This window comes from Stenella coeruleoalba, assembly GCF_951394435.1.
Source record: "Stenella coeruleoalba genome assembly, chromosome: 10".
In the NCBI taxonomy this organism is placed as follows: Eukaryota; Metazoa; Chordata; class Mammalia; order Artiodactyla; family Delphinidae; genus Stenella; species Stenella coeruleoalba.
In genome coordinates, this window is record NC_137156.1 from 10684101 (window position 1) to 10703821 (window position 19721).

At 46.5% G+C, this 19721-nt stretch overlaps 1 protein-coding gene across 2 annotated transcripts; it reads left to right on the plus strand.

Annotated features, from left to right (window-relative positions):
- Positions 1-1040: 1040 nt before the first annotated feature.
- CD83 (CD83 molecule) lies at positions 1041-18989 on the plus strand. Of its 2 annotated transcripts, none has more exons than XM_079933984.1 (5): positions 1041-1218; positions 1311-1426; positions 13577-13787; positions 15912-16018; positions 17400-18989. In XM_079933984.1, the coding sequence occupies exons 1-5, from the start codon at positions 1182-1184 to the stop codon at positions 17526-17528; spliced, it is 600 nt and encodes a 199-aa protein (XP_079790110.1). In that variant the 5' UTR covers positions 1041-1181; the 3' UTR covers positions 17529-18989. The 2 variants fall into 2 exon arrangements, with proteins under 2 accessions (XP_079790110.1, XP_079790111.1); XM_079933985.1 differs by having other exon boundaries at positions 17403-18989.
- Positions 18990-19721: the final 732 nt, after the last annotated feature.

Below are 19721 nucleotides of genomic sequence, written 5' to 3' on the forward strand. Positions count from 1 at the left end.
GGGAATGTAGTTTGAGGACACCTCTGTGGAGGTTATTTTGCCAACAGTTAATAAAATCGTAAATCCCCTTTGACCTGGTACAATGTCCTCTAGGTATTTATTCTAAGAAAATACGCTATATTAGAGCAAAAATTTATCTACACAGAAGTTCATCATAACAATGACACTGTTGTTTGTATTTTAATAATAGTAAAAGAAATAACTAATACTAACATTATCTAGACTACTAACCCTAGACTAAACATGTCCAACACTAATAGGTTCTAATTTATGGTACAACTGTAGGACGGAATATTATGTAGCCATCAAAATGATGCTCTTGATTCTTTTTAATGATGTGGAAGCTCTTGCAGAATATTAAGCTAATATGAAGTAGATTACAAAACAGCACGTGCAGTATCTATGCACTGAAGCAAAGACACCAGAATGTTACCAGAGGTTACTTCGGGATGGTTAGAGGCAATTTTATTTTCTTCTGGATTAAAGAAAATCTTTTTCATACATTTTCTGTGTGTGTGTGTGTGTGTCTGTGTGTGTGTGTGACCTTCGTTTTAATAGGAGATGTTCTTCTTTGTTGAAATAATTTAAACAGGCTGCATGATATGGACGGACAACGCCAGAAGGCCGGGGGCCAAGTATGACGGATTAGCCGGGTTCCTTGGGAAACCTAGTCTGATGATCACAGAACCTGGAGAAAGGCGAGTCCTTGGGTTCACTGTGATGTCACCACTGGCAGCTGGGCGATCGGGAGAGCTGCTCCTCCTCTCGGAACCTTGTTTCGCTTCCGTGCAAAAGACCTAACAGCCTCGGCTGGCCTGGCTCCCGGCTCTGTTTGGAGGGTCAGCGGGAAGGTGTCTGGCGTGCGCGCGCGGTTTGCCAAGCCGCGGGCGCGGTGCTTTCCTCGGAGATTGCTGTTGCCGCGGCTGGGCGGCGGCAGCAGCTGCAGCAGCAGCAGCAGCAGCAGCAGCGACGCGGGCTTGGGGCGCGGGGGCGGGGCCGAGCGCGGGGGCGGGGCCGGGGCAGCGGGGGCGGGCCCGGGGCGCCCCGGGTGGCGGAGGCGGGGGAGGCGCGCCGCCGCTTCCGCCGCCCGCGGGGATCCCCCGGGACTGCCGCCCGGGGCAGTCCCGGTGCGTGCGGGTACAAGAGGCAGCTCCGGGGCTCCACGCCGGCAGTCCCCAGCGATGTCGCGCGGCCTTCAGCTCCTGCTTCTGAGCTGCGGTAGGGCCCGCGGACGCCCGGCGCCCCCCGCCCGCCTCCCCGGGACACCCCCTTTTGTCGCTTGCTCACGCCGCTCTCTCTCCCTCTTGCAGCCTGCAGTCTGGTGCCCGCGGCGCGGGAGGTGAAGGTGGCTTGTTCGGAGGATGTGGACTTGCCCTGCACTGCCCCCTGGGACCCGCAGGTCCGCTACGCGGTTTTCTGGGCCAAGGTAAGCGCGGCGCGGCAGGCGAGTTAGGGTTGGGTGGTTTAATTGCAGACCGGGCAACCACCTTCCTGGGGCTGGCGACCCTCTATGGCTCGGGTTCGGGGGCATCTCCCATAGCTGAACTCGGTACACGGTCTTCCCACACGCCTCTCCCATCACCGCTCCAAGCCCAGCCGCATCCAGGTACAGGCCGACTTAGATTTAGTTCCGCCGGGGACCTCAATCTTCTTGCCTCTAAAGGTGGTCCTGAGATGAATGATCCAAATAAGACGTTGTGGAGGGCAGAGAACCTCTTATTTGGATTAATTCCAGAGGCCACCTGTGGTTATGGACAGCAGGCCAGGGAGAAAGCAGCTAGTGCAGATCTGGCATTGGACGGGAGGAAGGTCTCCCGGATTTCTGATTTCTGGTGTTTTGTGACGGTGGTGCTCATACGTTTGGGGAGGCGGGAAGGGGGCAACTTGAGAGGAAGGAGTGCCAGAGAGAAGTGATAGGCTTGTTTCTTAGGTGGTAGTTATCTGTCATCCCCGTTCTGGGGTACCCTTGGCCTCCTCCCTCTGGCCGTCCTGAGAGGTCCAGCAAGGAGGGCGTCTGTGATGGTGCACAGAGGCTTCCCCGCGTGTAAGAACAGTGTCACTGTCCCTACTGTAAGAGAATTGAGTCAGACTGAGGCTTTTTTAAGGTTTCCTCTGAACTGGAACCTTTGCAGATTCTAAGATTGTGGTTCTGGTGGCACTGGAAACCCAAGCAGCCACTGTTTGCTGTCACTGTTTTTTTTTTGTTTGTTTTTTTTTTGCTGCCGATGCTCCCTGCCTTTAATGAGGTTACTGCCACAGTGGCACCTCTGGCTGAAGCACCATGACTGTGATATCCCAGCCTTACTCTGCGGAGCTCACTGATTTGTCATCTTACCTTGCAGGAAATCTCTGTGCGTTTGTAGCTTTCCACAAAATGCTGGGTTTTCTTCTGCCCACCGTAAAAGATGCTGTAAGAACCTGCACAAGTATCTAGCCATTTAACAAGGCAGCATAGGACCGTTAACCTCTTTGTGTGTGTGTGTGTGTGTGTGTGTGTGTGTGTGTCTCCTAACCAGATTGTCAGTTCCCTGGGGACAGTGCTGCGCCACTGCTTTTGTGTATCCTGCACGGCACCCAGTGTTTGCCCTGCTAATTTTGAAGATGCTCAGTGAATTCAGGCAGACCCTTTATGATTATGCACAGTGGAAACGGTGCTGGGGCCTCGGGACGCTGCATTGTGTATGAAAGTAGGTTTGTTATTATTCCTACTTCATTTCCACCTTATTCACTGTGGGATCAGAGAACACAGCAATTCCAAAATTGTTCCCTTGTGAAAACAATAGTATGTAAATAAAAATATTGTAAAACCAATATTATTTGAGTACTCACCATCTGCCAAGCTCTGAGGTAAATATCTATGTACATCAGCTGTTCCAATCCTTCCAATGGACTTAAGAGATCAATACTGTTACTGTTCCTGTTTTACAGATGAGGAAACTGAGCCTTAGGGAGTGAAATAATCTGCTCACTGTTACACAGCGGGCTAATCGCTGGAGGTGGGATTTGAACCAAGCAGTCTGGCTCCACAGCCTAGGTTCTTAGAGGTCTATCTTGTTATTTCTGTTTTCTCCGTTAATTACTTAAAGAAAATGAAAGTGTCTTTGGGCTAGCCAGGCAGGGACTTGGTTATCTAAAAGGAGGGGAAAAACATGAAACCACTATCCCTTTCAGAGAGCAATTAAAAAGGGAAAACAATATTAATATCCCCAGGGGAGTAATTACAAAGTACTCATGAAACAAGTAGATGAAATTTCAGACTGTAAAGTTCAAACAGTTGTCAAGTTAAATCTTGCACGAGGTCATTTGGAATGATGCAGTAAACCAGAGTGATTAACCTTTGACCTTTCCTTGGCTGTCAGCTGATGATGTAACTCTATAATGTATGTGCTTGTTTGTTGAACACAGTTCTTGCAAGCTTTAAAGACCCTGAAGGTCTCTCAAAGCTCTGTTAAGAGAAAAAGACAATAGTCTCTTGGCATTCTCTTTTTTTCTGTTGGTCCGTGGAATAGGGTCATTGAAAACTCATACCCTAGTTATTTTTTTTAAGGAGGAAACTGTGATTGAGTCATGGTGGATAGGAGAGCTATGCTATGCCAGAAAACTAATCAGATACCTTGAAAGTGATATGCTTCATTTTTCAAGTACTTTTGAACAGATCTCAGCGTATTCTGTAGATGTTTGTTATTTTCCAGCCCAGTACTTATACTTTTGCATCGATTGTGCTTGCACAACAAAAATGGTTAGAGTGTACTGGAAATAAGGCCAGTGGTGAAATGCTGAAATTCTGCATTTTACAGAAGATTATCTTGTCATTTCCTCCCACGACTTTCTTGTAAAATGTTTCAGTGATGCGGAGAGGTAGCTATGAAGTGAGGAATTTACGCCTGGTGACCACAGCCAGCCTAGCTGGCTCATCAGTAGGGTGGTTTGTAAAACCACTTTGCACAGTTGTAGGCTGCTTGCGGATCAAGTAGGCAGAGAGTCCCTTGGAGTGTGGGGTTTCGCCGTCCGCCAGATTGAATCGCATTCTTGCAGGCCTTCTGCATATCACAATTACAGTTATAACGACTCACAATTTAAAAATCCATTTACCACTCAGTTCTCCGGCACCACAGAGCATCCTGCCACTGTCCAGTTGGCACTGATCACTTACGATTAACAAAAGGACCCATGTAAACCATGTGTTTCTTATCATGTGCCTTTTACCAAAAGGCTCGGAGCAGACGGCATCCATTTAGCGTTTGCAACATTAGGGTGAGTTGGGAACAGTGTCCATTTTATTCTCTCTGTTTCAAAGGTACAGTGACAGGGGACTGGGCGGGGGGTGTAATATAGACATGCCCAGGGGTCAAAGGTAGAGCCAGGAGTAGGCAGAGATAGCCCAATTCCTGTTAGCCCAACTCTTCTTTCCTGTGGACTGATGTCTTCCCAACTGGGATCCAAGAACGGGGACCTCCTCTCATCCCTTCCCGTATTGTACCTTTGAAGGCAGAGTGAATGATTGGGAAGAAGTAGAAAAGTGAATGCGGTATATATCCGTTCAGTTTAGCTCTTAGGATTGGGAATAGACTGTGGTTGTTGAGGGAGGTATTTTGAGCTATTCTGAGGCAAAGAGACATTGGTCCATCACTCGTCTACCAAAGTAGAAGAACGTGGCTGTGACCTTGGGTTAGATTCTAGTTCAAGAGGGTCATAGCCCAGTCCCATGTCTGCCAGGAGTAAGGACATCCCTTAAAGAGCTCCGTCTGTGCTGCATGCGGAGCGGGTTCACACTCTCTTTAATGAGGCTGCACTAGGTCTGGAAGGGGAGGATGACACTGGATGAATGGAGTGTTCAGGCGTGGTTGAAGTTCGCCACTGCTCGTAATGAGTGGTTACTTACGAGGGCGACGTAGCACCGTCTCTCTCGTATCGTGCCGGGAGCCCCAGCACCCTAGGGTGAGGCATAATGAAAGAGGATATATAGTGTCATCTCTGAGTGACACCACGGGGGTGAGGACAGAGGTGCGTCACGAGACAAGTGCCCTTTCTAGATGATTTCCAAAGGAAGGGAGAAGGGGGAAGTGAGACCACGATTTCAGAGAATAGATCAGACTTGAACTTTACAATATTTAGGAGAGATGCAGCTATGGCAGGTCATGGGCTCTCCTGGGGACTGAAGGAGAGCAGATTCTTGGGCTTGCATGAAGCTACTTCTAAAGTTCCAGGACAGTCGCTGCACGGACATTGCCTGTCCTTGATCTGTTATGAGCTGTCCTCCATGTATGTTGCTAATCTCCTATTCAGTGGAGTCCTGTTTTTTTGTCTCTAGCATCTTGTGTGACAATGAGCCCCCAAGCGAGGAAGTGCTAAGGAGGAGCCTTCGGATGGGCTAGGGTTGATGAATGGCCCGGGCAGATGGCATCTGTACAGCCACCAACCCTGATGGACCCACGAAGGAGACAATGCATGCCGCTCCCTGCACTCACCTGATTCTAGAGTGACGTGTGTTTTAAGATAGATTTGAGATGTTTTAGGAGAAAAAGGAAACATTTCTACATTAAATACAGAAGCGCCGAAACATTGAAATGCGAAAACAGTGCCTGTGTGAGCATCAAAGAAAAATCATACCATCCCCATTGGCACCTATACTACTTGACCTGATTGAATAACCTTTAGGTCAGACTATGAAAGGCAAAAAGTGAATTTTCAGATGTCTCCCGTATTTACATTTTCCTCAGTTCGTAAATATTTCTATGTCCCAAACGTGTGCCAAGCCCTGCGCCTGGCAATAGCCATCCTAAGACCAGGATGGACCTTGTGCCAGAGGACTGTCAAGGGCGTGCACACGTGAATCCACACGCATTTGGGGGGACTGAGGGGAAACTAATGATCTGGAAGGGAGAATCATACCACAGAGGACTGGGAGGTACTGCCAGCGAGCAGGCTGGGAACAGACTGTGAACACCCCCGAATGCTGAATTATAAGGGCTTGAACTTGGTCCTTTCGGCAGCAAGGAGCCTTTGAAAGTTTTTAAGCAAGGAGGATAACATCGTGCAAACTATGTCAGAGGAAAAGCGTATTTCTTGTGGTGAAAGACAGACTATAATTCATCCCGGAAGATGAATCTCAGAGGGAAGCTTTAGTCTTTCACTGCAGTGAAGCTGCCGTCGGGTTAACTCAGGGAGGCTGCAGCACATTCCTGGGGTCACCTCCCCTTCTCTCTTGGTCACCAGTCCTGTTGTCCACATGGTTCTAGGGAGGAGTGGGCCAGTCTCTAGAAGAAGTCCCATCCAGAGGAGAATGATGGAGCGCTGACATTTTTGGACAATGATGAGACACAGCAAAGTTGCTAAAAATCTTTCAGCTTGGAAGAGGGTAGGGAGGAAAAGGGCAGCTGAGAGTTAAAGAGAAAAAACTGCCAGCACTTGTTTTCCATAAATAAAAGGGGGAACCCGAGTCACATGAGGACCGAGTATGTTAGTTCTGTACTTGGTTATGTCACTACACAAAGAAGAGGAAGTTAGAAGAAGGTCTCAGTGACATCAGGGAAGGTTTTATGAAGGGCAGGACTATAAAGAGATACATTACCTAAAAAGAGGGTTCCTCCACCTGAAACTGTTTCCATAAGTCCTTCCTGGCTACTCTCGGGATAACCTCAGATTTTCTACCGACAGCGCTAGCTCAAACCAGAGCCGAACTAAAGTACTTCCCTAAGACTCTTTACACCTGAAGCATAGTTTTAATTTTTGTTGTTGCACTGGGGTGTACTTGGGTAAAATTTCTGTGTGTGTCGTGTAGTTAGGTAAGTATAGAAGTAAGAGCCCAAGGCTTGTGACTACCACTTGCTCTTTTTGTGAAGCACCAGCTAGTCTACTGCACGTTCTTGTCCCAATTGTCCAAGAGAAGATAGATTCCAGAAGAACTGGTAGTTGTCTAGGATTATTGGTCCAGATGGGGAAAACCTATGGGAAAAGATAGATGCTCATTGCCATAGATAATTCATGTTCACCTAGGACCTGACTCACTGGGTCAGTTCTGGAGAACAAAGGACCTGAGTCCAGTCACACCCTGGTGTCTCTTTCACCGAGCAGTGGGGGGCATGTGAGCCTGAGTGACAAAGCAGGACTGGCCTTGAGGTTGGAGCCACGTGGAGACAGCCCCGCATGTGCCACATTTATTTCTGGAGTGGGGCAAGGTGCTCCTATCAATTAGGAATCTTTCTGTTGTGAAGGCTTGTAATCCAATCAAAACTAGCTTAAAGAAAAGGGAATATATTGGCTCATGTGGTTGAAATAAATAATTTTTAAAAATCAAAATATAGTTCCTACTTCAGTTATGCCTGATGTCGTGGGTTAGATAGTGTCCCACAAAAAAGTTATGTCTCAGTCCTAATGCCTGGTATTTGTGAGTGCGACCTTACTTGGAAACAGGATCTTTGCAGATGTAACCAAGTTAAAGTGAGGCCACACTTGATTAGGGTGGCCCTGAATCCAATGACGGGTGTCCTTATAAGAAAACAGAAACACAGAGACAGATGCACAGGGAGAACAGCACGTGAAGGTGAAGGCAGAGACTGAAGTGATGTGTCTACAGGCCAAGGAATGCCAGTCTCCAGCAATACCAGAAGCCAGGAGCGAGGCATGAAACAGATTCTCCCCTAGAGAGAGCACGGCCCTGCCAGCACCTTGATATCCGACCTTTGGCCTCCAGAACTGTAAGAGAATAAGTTTCTGTTGTCTTAAGCCACTCAGTTTGCGGTAAGGCTAAATTTGGAGGTTCGTGAATATCCTCAGGGTTCGGTGACTTTCTGTCTCTCAACTTTTCCTTCCTTCGTGTTGGTTTTATTATCAGCCTCCACGTGGCAGTGAGATAGTAGCCGGTAACTGGAGACTTGTCTGTCCTCCCGAGATCAAGTGCAAAGCAAAAGACTGTGTCTCTTCCATCTCAACAATGTCAGATTATACTTAAGTGGCTTTGACTGGGTCACGGATCCATCAGAACCATTCCCTCTGGTCACGGAGGTCAGGCCAGAGTCAAGTGTGCCTTTTCTAGAACCAGATGTAGTGCCCTCCGAAGGACGTGAACTCAGAGCCCGTAAGGATGCCCCTCCCGGTCCAGCAGGACCCCCAAGAAACTAATGGAAGAAGGACGATTGGCATGAACAGTGAGTGGCCCAACGTTGCCTTCAAAGCCCAGTTCCAAAGGGTATTTTCCACGTTATGATGGTGGCTTAGAAATTCCGAATGTTGTGGTTATTTTGGAGACCTTGTGGGCAGAAAAACTTTCTCCCTAGAGCAGAGATTGGGACTTCTAGAACAGCTTTGCCAGAGGAGACTGGAAGTATCAGCTGGAAGGAACGACTGAATGGGTGGGTGGAGTAGAAAGCTACTGGATACAACAACAATTCCTGTTACCAACATTACCGATTATGAAGCACTATTATGTGTTTTCTCATTTGATGCTTAAAATAACCCCATGAGGGAAGAAAGGTAGTTACAGACGAGCAAATCCAAGTCAGAGGTAAAGCCACCCAGCTACCTGATGCTTGACTCCAGGTCTTCTGATTCCAGAGCTAGTGCCCTTGTGTCTTCCTCATTGTGTCTAAAATTCACTCATTCATTAAATAAATACTTTTTGAATATTTCCTACATGCAGGGAACTGTTTGGAACTCAGTGGTAACATTTTTAGCGCTTTCTGTGTGATTGACACTATGCTACAGTACCCACCTACCTCATCACAGATATATTCACACCAACTTTGGGAGGTGTAGTTACCCTCCCCCAGCTCAGGGGAGCAAACGAAGCCTGAGAGCTCCAGGCCCTTCGCCAAGAGCAGAGCTAGCCATGGTGGGGCTGGGGTTTGTTTCCACGTCTGTCCAACACCAAAGCCTGTGCTCTTAATTACGTTGCCTCTGTCATACTCATAACTCTGTTAACAGCCATAAATCCAGCTCTGTCTGTTAGACCCAGTAAACTTCAAAGTGGAAAATCATTTTTCCAATAAAACTACACTTAGAAAAATACGATGTTAATGCTTATACATTCTACCCCCATTATGACATCAACCTCTGAGCCAAACTATTTTGCATGTTATAAAGAGCTGTTTTTATGATGAAGGGGGATTATATTGGCACTTTAATTGAGTTGGAAACCAAGGTACATGAATGTTAGTGCATGGGAAATGCAATAAAAAAAAGATGTTCGATGTGATTGGAATATATCAGATTAATTTCATACCACCTTTAAATACTAACATCCATTCCTTTAAATATGTTTAATTAAATTGTTAGATTAAATATTTATATGCATATATATATGCACACATTTTTCTCCTCAAAAAAATCTCTTCCCTTTTCTTTTACTTTCCTATCACATTCCTAACAGATCTCACGCATGATAAATTTGGATTTCAAGGCTGTGGAATCAAAATTCTTTGCAATAGGAATGGAGCTGTTGTCTTCTTATATCCAAAGATGGTAATCTAGGAAGTTAGCATATATGTGGATAAAATTATGTAAACTTCTAAAAAAATCCCTTTTCACAATAGGGATTTGGCTGAAATATAGGTTCAATTTCAGCCATACTTAGATATTTATTTGATTTCTTTCTAGTTCAAATTTATCCACCATTAAAAAAAACAATTCACATGCGTTTAAAATTACTACTTGTATTTGCTTGGTTTAGTATTCGGCAAATTAAAGAGAATTTATCTTAATTTAGGGCTTGTGGTTTCCTTAAGGTCAGATCTCCATCTTAGAGAAGGAATATGGTATTTAAATTATTTAGTCAAATTGGAGGCCTTGAGACAAAAGTCCGTAGGCTTTACTGAAAATGAGATGTCTTATATTCTGCCTTTTCTAATTCAACCAGAAAGATAAAATTTGTCAGCATAAGAGTTAATGCATGGAATGTGGACTTTCAAAACATAATTTGGATGCGTGTTTTGAGGAATTAATTTGCCCACAGTGTGCTGTGGTGTAGCCCTCTGCAATATGAGCGTCGCGAAGTGTGCGTCAAATAGTTCCTGTGAGTGACACTCGGCTGTGAATGAATCTGCGGGTTCCTTTTGTTATAAATGGCTATTTCCTCAAATGCTTTTGCAGAGAGGCAATGAAACACTTTTAGATTTGGAATGTTGAGAGTCATTCTTGCCAGTGTTTATTTTGAGCCAGCTCAGATGTTTATGAGAATTCATAAAACCAGGCGAAGTTGAGGATGGCCCATTTGCTGTTATTCCATGTTCCTCCCCCTGACATTCCTTCGGTTCTTGAACAGTGCTGCTTGGGCCACGGCTCACTCCCCCGATACTGCAGGGTGAGGGCTGCTTGGCCGCGGTGCTGAAGACGATGAGTTGAACTTCTGCGTAAAGTTTCTTGGTACTGCGAGCGCTGCACTCGCACCTTGAGCGTGTGACGATAACATGGAAACTACAACTATTTTTGCGGCTGTAGAGGAAGGGGGAATAGGCTATGTACATACCTGCAGCTTGAAGCTAGAAGGAAGGTTCTGAACTATTTCCATGCGCACTGTGTGAAGTTACAGAAGGTTCCTTTTATTACAGGTAGTTATCGGGCACAGAGAGCTGTTCATCACTTTGGCCAGAGGTCCCAGGTTAAGCCAGTACTTCTCTCAGTTCTCTGGGTCTTTCAGGAAGGGGCCATTGGAAGATGACCCCGTGAGAGCTGAGATAGTTTGCCACGATCCCACTGATGGCTGTGGTGGTTCAGTAAATCAGAATTCTGCAGGCTGCTTTGGGGTTCTTCGTTTTGACTTTCCCCTACCTCTTACTTTCATTCTTATGATTTCACCCTGCCTTGGCTTTGCCATTGTAAAATAACCTCTCTGGAGGTTCTTTTCAGAGACCCGTGGAAATCTGACCATCACATAAACTACTTTTTGTTGTTACTGCTGATTTTTAAAATGAATTCTCTTCTGCAAATAGGCAGAAGGCCACTGCCAGTCAGTTCTGATCACCGCCACGTACTTGCTTCAGCAGTTCCCAGCAGCCAGTGTGATAAAGGGGCCATCTTTATGTAAATAAAACACAATAGTTTATGTTTCCACCAGCTCCAGAGGGGTTCTCAGTGTTTTGTTTTTTTTTTTTTTTTTTTTTTTGATCTTGACTTTCAGATAGGTCTTTTTGAGTTGAGGGAGGGGTCACTGGATAGGAGAGAAGACCGCCCTAAGGAGAAAATCTGAGGTAGAAAATCCCAGAATGATTGTTGCAGACAAGTTTCCATCTTTTGGGATGCAAGGATTTCTACAAAACTCAATTCCAGTGAAATCTATTGGAAAGACATCTGAGTTGAACACATTTGGAGGTTAATTTAGAAAAGAAAAGCAGATTGAGACAGCATCGTGGGGACTGCAGAGATTAAGCTGAGTTAATTAGTTCAAAGTGGCCTTGGGGGGGGAGGTGGGGGAGGGAGTCTTGGAAGCGGTTGGCCCGGGATGGTCCTGGGCACCTGACCCATCAAACGCTCTGGTCAGAGGGAGCACTTCTGCCAGGCAGCAGAGGAGGGGAGAGGTGCAGTCACGTGATAAGGCTGCAATTTTTGGTTTAATCAGACTGGAAAAGGGGAAAACTGGTCTAACTCAGACGTGTTCTAAAATCAGTTGGACGCCTGAGGTTCCTTGACCACACCTCCTTTTTTTGTTTGCTTGTTTTCTTGCTCTGTTTTTGAACACCTAAATGCCCCAGTCTTGATTATTTTGGAAGGAACCTTTCAGCACAAGGACTGTCAGGAAATGGGATTTACGTTCGTAGACCTTGCCTGAGAAAAGCTATTAGTCTCAGCCCAGTGCTAGGAGTGAATGAAGCAGGGTTTCTTGCAGGAGCGATAAATTAGCCACCAGATGTCTCTGCAGGCCACTCCACAGGAATGCCCATAGGAGCCCGAGCCGTGGAAGCTGGAATCTGAGCTTTCCGTGGACCTCAAGGTGCATTCCCCAACTTAAGACATGAAGCAGAAACCAAGGAGGGGGTGTGTGTGTATGTGCATGTATGTCTTCTGTCCTGGGCTGCCTCTGCCTCACTGGGTGTTCCCCCCATTCCTTGGTTATTTATTTCCCTGTGCTGATTGCCTTTTGAAAAGTAGGAGAGGAGTTGTAGGGTGCTCCCAGTACAGGAGATTAAACAGCGGCAGGTGCAGGCAAAGACAGCAGCAGTGTCTGACTGCGGTGTCTTTTCCTAAGGGGTCCCTTTGGTGCGGCCACTACGCTGGGGACAGGGAAGGAATGCCACTGAATCCCAGGCTCCCTGCTGTTCCCCAGCCACCCAGCAAAGGGCTCGGGGCTGCCCTTGCACACTGAAAACGGTGATTGGCTTTACTGTTTATGTAAATGAGTTTTAGAAGCTTTAAAACATTTCAGTGGAGGATCAACGAGCAAGTTAACTAGACAAATTAAAAATATATCTGGGGAAGAAGGGAATTGATGGTGAACGTGATGTGTGCTTAATCGTGGAAGTAGGAGATGATGGAAAGACCCCACCAGTTTAATTGCAAAGACTGTTCAGGGAAAGAAAACCAGCCAGTTAGTTTGGCTAAATTTGCCATCTACCCCAGCTGGGCTGGTCCATCCTGGGTACAATGATTTAAGCCGTAATTGCCCTTCCATGTATATCTTGATATTACTACCAAGTGACCTGACACATAAAATCTCCACGTGGCGCTGCTGTCAGCTGTCTTCCTGCCTTAGCGGAGGCGTGAGCGTGGCACATCCTGCAGCGTCACAGATGACCCCACAGGTACGCAGTCTCTGAAGAACAGGGTGACTTCATGAGAGGCATTGCTCATCTGCATCTCTGTGTTTTCTGTTGAGTTGTTTGGCAATGACCTTAACAGATTTAGAAACGTTTCCAAATAAAAGGCCGGGCTACAAAAATAAGAATCAGTCAGTGGGTGAGTTGGTATCTGACGAAAACAAGAGAACATTGAATAGAGAACAACCAGCAAGAGAGTGTGATTCAGTGTGATTCATACGCGTCATTACACAGTCGTCAGTGACACACGGTTATCGTCCATAGGGACACTCTCTCCTTCACGTAGGGATACAGAGAATCGTAAAATGCAGTCCTGATCTTATTCTAAAAAAGATGGAGCCTTAAAGAATTCTCCTAGATTCTCTCCTCCTCCCCCAGGCATCACACACACACACAGTATCTTGTTTTAAAACAATTAGCTGAGGATGGAGTTTATGAAAACAAGAGGCATAACCTTGACGTGGAGGCCCAGTGCTTATAGGTTCTGGCAGTAGAGCATGACGTGGTTTGATTCTTGTTTTTTAAATTTATTTTATTGAAGTATAGTTGATTTACGATGTTGTGTTAATTTCTACTGTACAGCAAAAGTGATTCAGTTATACATATATATATTCTTTTTCATATTTTTTCCACTATGGTTTATCACAGGATATTAAATATAGTTCCCTGCTCTATATAGTAGGACCTTGTTGTTTATCCATCCTATATATACTAGTTTGCATCTGCTCATCACGAACTCCCAATCCATCCCTCACCCACCCACCTCCCCCTTGGGAGCCACAAGTCTGTCCTCTGTGTCTCTGAGTCTGTATATGATTCTTTCTTAACAGCTCACAAATGGCAGTGCAGAGAGGATGGAGGTGCCCCAGGAAGACCTGCAGTACTATCAGCAGAGGGCCTCTTCAGAGGCCCCCAGGGAAAGGCTGTATTCCCTGAGGATCCAAAACACTACCAGCTGCAACTCGGGGACCTACAGGTGCACTCTGGTGGATCCAGAAGGGCAGAGAAACCTCAGTGGCACCATGATCTTGAAAGTGACAGGTGAGGTGATCTGCGGCATCTGTTTTCTCCTTACAGTATGCAGGGCACTTTCTGTATGTAGGTCCTAAACTTGATCCCCTCAATCCAAGTTTACCCTGTAATTCAGAAGCTTTGGATAATATCTGTGGCTGAAAACTAAATCCTACTGCAAGGATGTCATAACTTTCTCTACTTTCTTTTTAATAAGGACAGATCTACCCCAGCCTGACTGGGGTGGATGCCAAAGGTAGTCAGGCGACTAAGTCAAACAACTCTTACTCATGGAAGAGTCCTTCGGAGCCAATAGGAAGTTTCCAAGTCTAATTTTTGGAAGACAGAGAAACTGGGTAGTCTCCCGAATAGATCAGATAACTGTGTAATATTCTACTCATTGGGGGCTTTCTAACCTGGCCTAAGGGAGCTGCTTCATGTTTCCACCTTTTTCACATGAGAACAGCATTCCTCTCCCACTTTACAGCAATTGAATGTCCCAATACCTCAACTCAAGCCAAAGAAAAAGGGTACAGCAAGAAAATAGCGTTCCCGTGACAGAAGGCACATTTTTGCTCTATGCAGTAAGACCAGGAATCAAGTATAAAGACAAGGATTATCTCCTTGGACTTTTTTCCATAACTTTTCTTTATGTAGCTTAAAATACGCCTTGCGTTTGACTTTGGCCCAACTCTTGTTAGTGGCTGGGGCTTGAAATGACGAACATGTTGTTACAGAGGCCCTGACTTTGTACAATGGCTACTTTCTCCTGCCACGGAGAAGCGGAAAGGAATCTGACTCGAGATAATATTCCCACACTCGCAAGAACGCAATCACTGCTTAGGGGTCAGCGTTTGGATTTGGTTCACTGTCTTATACACACACACACACACACACACACACACACACAAACACACACACACCCCCTATACCCTTCTCAGTCTCTAGCCCTTTGCGCTGCTTCGTTTGTCTTCGTGGCATCTGCCGTGCCTGCCGTGGTACGCTCCCTCAGTGAGTATTGTTCGCATGAGTGAGAAATGGGAGCAGCCCGGCAGGAAGGGCAGAGAGGGCAGGCGTGTCCTGCGGGGAGCAGAGAGGAAAGGAATAGGGAAAAGCTGGCTTGCTTTTCCGTCCTCTGCGAAGGCAGTGCTGCCTACAAGTTGAGTGGTCAGACTAGAGCCACTTGGATCTGGTTCAAATATTAGCTCAGCTGCTCATTAGCATCTTACCTTGGGGAAACCTCTGAGCCTTGGCTTTCTCATCTTTAAAATGGGGATAATATAATATTGATATTATCTACAAAACAGGCTTGTGGTGAAGGTTGAATGAGATGTTGCACTGAAATGCTCAGTCTGGTGCCTGAGGTGGGCGTACTGAATGCTCGTTAAATGTTAGAACCATCAGTGGCTCTCAGCCCTTCTCTTCTGGGGTCCCAGGCCTCTGTGAGAATCCATCCCCAGACCATTGCATAAAATCCTGAATCCAGTTTCAGGGGTCGACAGCTGTCTGGAGGCCCATCGTGGCCCTGAGGGCGGAAGCCCCTCCTGTCACCCTCACTCCATCTTCTCCTGCCCCAGTCCTCAAGCCAGCTCCCTGAGCAAGCTTGCTGCACATTGGATGTCGTGCTTGAGTGGGGAGAAGCTGTCCCGGCCTTGTCCCCTTCTGGGCTGAAGGCCTCCCTCCTCCTGCACTTGCCCCCTTCCCGGGGCTGAGGCCACAGCCTTTAGCAGCCCCCAGGGAGCTGGTCTGTAGCCCCCGTTGGCTGTCAGCCTTGGTGGAGGGGTTTTAACAGGTCTACAAAGGCACATCGACATGTTCCGTAATAGCAGGGCAGCTCTGCCACCTGCCTTAATCCCTCAGTCTCTCTGAGCCTTGGCTCCTTCTTCTGTAAACTGGGGTACTCAGACCTGCCCCTGAAGGTTCAGTGAGATGCTGGATGTCAGCCCCTTTGCATGGAGCCAGGCACAGGGTGAGTGTGAGCGCCGGCTGTGGCCACCACCGTCATTACCGATGTCCTTCCCATGGTACAGACGTGAGGGTAAGAAGGGGAGACCATTGGACTTTAATAAGCCAGAACAAAACATTCTTAGCTTTTGCATCCTGGTAGAAGAGCCCTGTTCAACGGCTTCATATTTTACGTATTTCTTTTTAAAGGATGCTCTAAGGGACGCAAAGAAGAGACTTTTAAGAAATACCGAGCTGAGGTTGTCCTGCTGTTGGCTCTGGTCATTTTCTACGTGACACTCATCATTTTCACTTGCGTAAGTATCTTTCTTAAACATCTCTCATTATTAAAAGATCACCTGGGTTACCAATCGAATGCGTTTTGTAGACAGTGTGAGTCATTTCATAATGGCAAAGACCTATTCGCAGAACCCTGGCCTTACAGAGGCCCCCAGACTGTGAGAATCTCTCTGGGAAGCTCCCAGGTTGTTTTCCGTCTGGCGGCTCCACACACAGCCTTGTGAAGAGAAAATGAAGTAAGATAGTGGTGGAAGTTTGTGAAATGCCAAAGGATCCTCCTAAGGGACCAGCGGGCCTTGTAGATACGGTGGGAGAGAGTTGGACCCTGCCCATCCACCATCCGGGCGACTGCTGTTCTTTCTGTAGGCAGGTGAGCAAGCCCGGCCACCCTGGTGTTGGATCCATCTCCTTGGTTGGCCCTTGAGCTCTTTTCTCTTAGAGATTCCCTCTTATAGTTTGGTACTTCCACCACTTTTTTTTTTTTTTTTTTTTTTTGGTACTTCTGGTTGCTATTTTAGATATCACTTTTTAAGAATGAATCCTGAGAAGCCAGAGGTACACAGGGTGTGGCCTGGGGTAGAGGACTGCTGGCCAGTACTTGGGCATCCTTGACATGCCCTTGACCTACTGGTTGCAGACTCCAGCTTAGACTCCTCCCTGCCCCCCAAGCCTGTTTGTGCATGGCTGGTCACCTGGGTTGACAGTGGTCGTAGGGGAGCAGGGCCAGCTCTGGGCCTGACCCACTAGGAAGTGATCTGTCCCATATGTCTCAGCATATCAGGAAGTGCTGGCCATTTGGGGACCAGGACATCAGTCACCCAGGAGCTATTCCAGCGCTGGTTCTAGTCACTCATTGGCCCCATCTGTTCACTTGCTTGACGCTGGCCGAACACTCATCTCTCTGGTTGCTATTTTAAACGTCAGTCCATCAGAAGACTCCACTGAGCGCCTACTGTGTATAAGGCATTATGCTAGGCACTGGGGGGCATGTAAAACGCATAAGAACTATGTCCTTCCCCCAGGGAACTTACAGCTTGGTCTTTAGAGTTATTTGCATATAAGAAGATAATTAGCGTTACCTGGCAGTAAATTTTTAAAATGAGTGACTCTAGTTTTTTGTTGGCAAGTGCCTGTTTCTTTGGGCACTGATTTTCCATGCAGGAAATCCTAGTGTTAGGGTCTGGAAATGGCCCCAGTCTGTAACTCCTGGTTGAGGTTTGGAGATACCGGCGAAATAGCACAAGCCCACTGTAGAGTGAGCGACGTAGCCCGCATCACGAGGGCTCCCACATGAGCTGTCCAGTCAGCTCCTAATGAATGGGTTTAAATCCAGGTGACAGCTGAAGCATTTTTCCAATTATTCACTTCTCAACGTATCTCTTTGATTTTATTTTTCAGAAGTTTGCACGACAGCAGAGTATTTTTCCAGACTTTCTTAAACCTGCCGTGGAACATGCTTTTCTCCCAGTTACCTCCCCAGATAAGCATTTGGAGCCAGTGACTCTTCACAAGACAGAACTGGTGTGAGCAGGGTTTCTGCAGACTGTTTTTCCAAGGTTGAAGGCTCCGTGGTGTGCATCCACATCACACCGAACAGGAGAAGCCTGGGCCCCACACTGAACACACCATCCTTCCTGTGAAGCCCTTCGCTTGACTGAAACATCCAAAAGTGGATCCCACCCCACTTTTTGTGAGCGGGGCCTTGAAAATTGTGACATGACCGCAAAGCACGGGGCCGCCTACAGGGTGCTTTTCAGTGCTGCTTCTTTATGACCTTCTTAGCGTTTTATTCAGCTATCTGGTCAACCTCTTGGACAGGTTTGTTTTTTTTTTCAGTCTTAGAAAAGCTATGGTGAGATGCAGTTGGAAAAGGACCTTGGGATATATGAATGCCTGGAGTTGGCCCTGTGTAGACCCTTGAGGGCAGCTGTCCTCTTCCACATCTGGAAAACATCTCTGAATTTGCTGTGTTTTCTTGTCTAAGCCCAGATGTTTTATGTCTGGGAGAAAGTGACAGGGTAAGCTGAGAGACAGAGGGAAATATTTAGCAAATAGTTTGCCGGCATGAAGGCCCTGCTATTACCAAGGAGTATGATGTGTACGCAGAAATAACAGGTCGATGAACTGTCCCCAACAGGGCCTTTTTATATGGGAAAGGCATCCATAAAGAAGCAATAGAGAAGAATGTCACAATTATTTTTATATCTGTGTATACTTGTCAAAGAAGGATTTGTGCTGCTTCTCCTTTTGAAATCTGTATCTTCAGTTAGATATCGTTGTTAACTGACAAGCAACCTGTATATGGAGGGTGAGAAGAAGTGGGAAACTGTGACAATAGGAGGGAGAGCTATTTAGGGACCTGATGAAAATGCTGGACCAATTGTGCAAACTGGATGCTGGCCCCAGTTGTCCCACTACTTAGCTGTCTGATCTTGGACAAGATCCTTATGGTTTCTACTTTCTCAGTTGTAAACCAGAAGGTTGATGTATGAGTTGATTGAAAAAAATGTATGTGAAAATTCTTTGAAAGAGTATAAAGCACTATCAAAATTCCAAACTCCTTTAGGTCGTTATCCTTATTACTGCAGTGGTGTTCTGGGCATGAGAAAATGCTTTTCATTTTTTATGTTTTCCATCGTTCCAAACAAAGAAGGCTACAAAGGACACTTTCCCATAGTCTTCTGTATGAATTCCTTTGGGGAAGTGAGGCCAGTTCAATGGTCTGTTCTTGAAGCACCGGCCAAAAGTACTCCAAGATGCGGACACTCAGGGGCCACCAGGCCACGGGGAGAAGGGAGTTCTCAGATGTCCCATTGACATTCTGGCAATTGTCGGGTTTCTCTTATCAGACTTGGCCCTTTCCCTACTTATTTTCCGAAGAGAATATTGCCCATGCTAATATTAGGGAGTAAAAGGGATGCCAAGTTTGGTGTTTTTGCCTCTTTGTCAGAGCTTTCATGGTATTAAACGTATGCATGTGAAGAGGGAGTGTTTTCCTCTTTTATATTTAAAACTACTCGTGAGACTTTGAGATGAGTGCTGGTATGTCTGTGAACTAGTTTGAGAACCAGACCCAAGATGAAATTCGAGAATTGAAAGCATGGCTGAGTCCTTCCTCTGAGTGTGTGTGGGGGGGCATTTATGGCAGGTAGACGTCTGTGAAACGGCGTCCCCTTCTTCCCAAAGATGCTCCCAAATCCATCCTCGAGTTGCCTTGCCACCAGGCAGTACCTGATCAGCTTGACCACATGCGTGACCATAGGTGGGAGGGATGGAAAGGAGGACGGTTTCTACTTCAGAAGGATGTGTAGAGTCAGGGGCTCTGTACCTGGGATTCACGGGGTTTCACTCAAAATTCTCAAATAGTTCCATTACCTCCCCTCCCCCAATGGTAAGAACAATCTAGTGCAAGCGGTTGGTGGTTGTAATAGTTATAAAAGCATTATAGGTGAATCCACTTTGGAAAATGACTCTTTGTGCAGATGAATGCCCGTAATATGTCTGTAAAAGCTATAGATTCCCTTTCAGTGGAATCAACTCCATCCTCAAATGCTTTACCAAAAATGCTGGCGAGACCATTGGCACGGTAACGAAGAACTCAAGACTTTTTAGCTGGTTTGACACCCAGCTTCACCACTTAGAAGTTTTACCTCCTTGGACAGGGGATTCACCTCTCTAAGCCGCAGCTGGCGGTACTTCAGAATAAGAATAAAAGTAGTA

Bases quoted from the DNA above. Each gene is read 5' to 3' on its own strand.
- CD83 (XM_079933984.1), top strand. From the start codon at position 1,182: ATGTCGCGCGGCCTTCAGCTCCTGCTTCTGAGCTGCG. The intron at 1,427-13,576 runs GTAAGCGCGGCG...CTTTCTTAACAG, and splicing joins ACGCGGTTTTCTGGGCCAAG to CTCACAAATGGCAGTGCAGA. The intron at 13,788-15,911 runs GTGAGGTGATCT...TTCTTTTTAAAG, and splicing joins CATGATCTTGAAAGTGACAG to GATGCTCTAAGGGACGCAAA.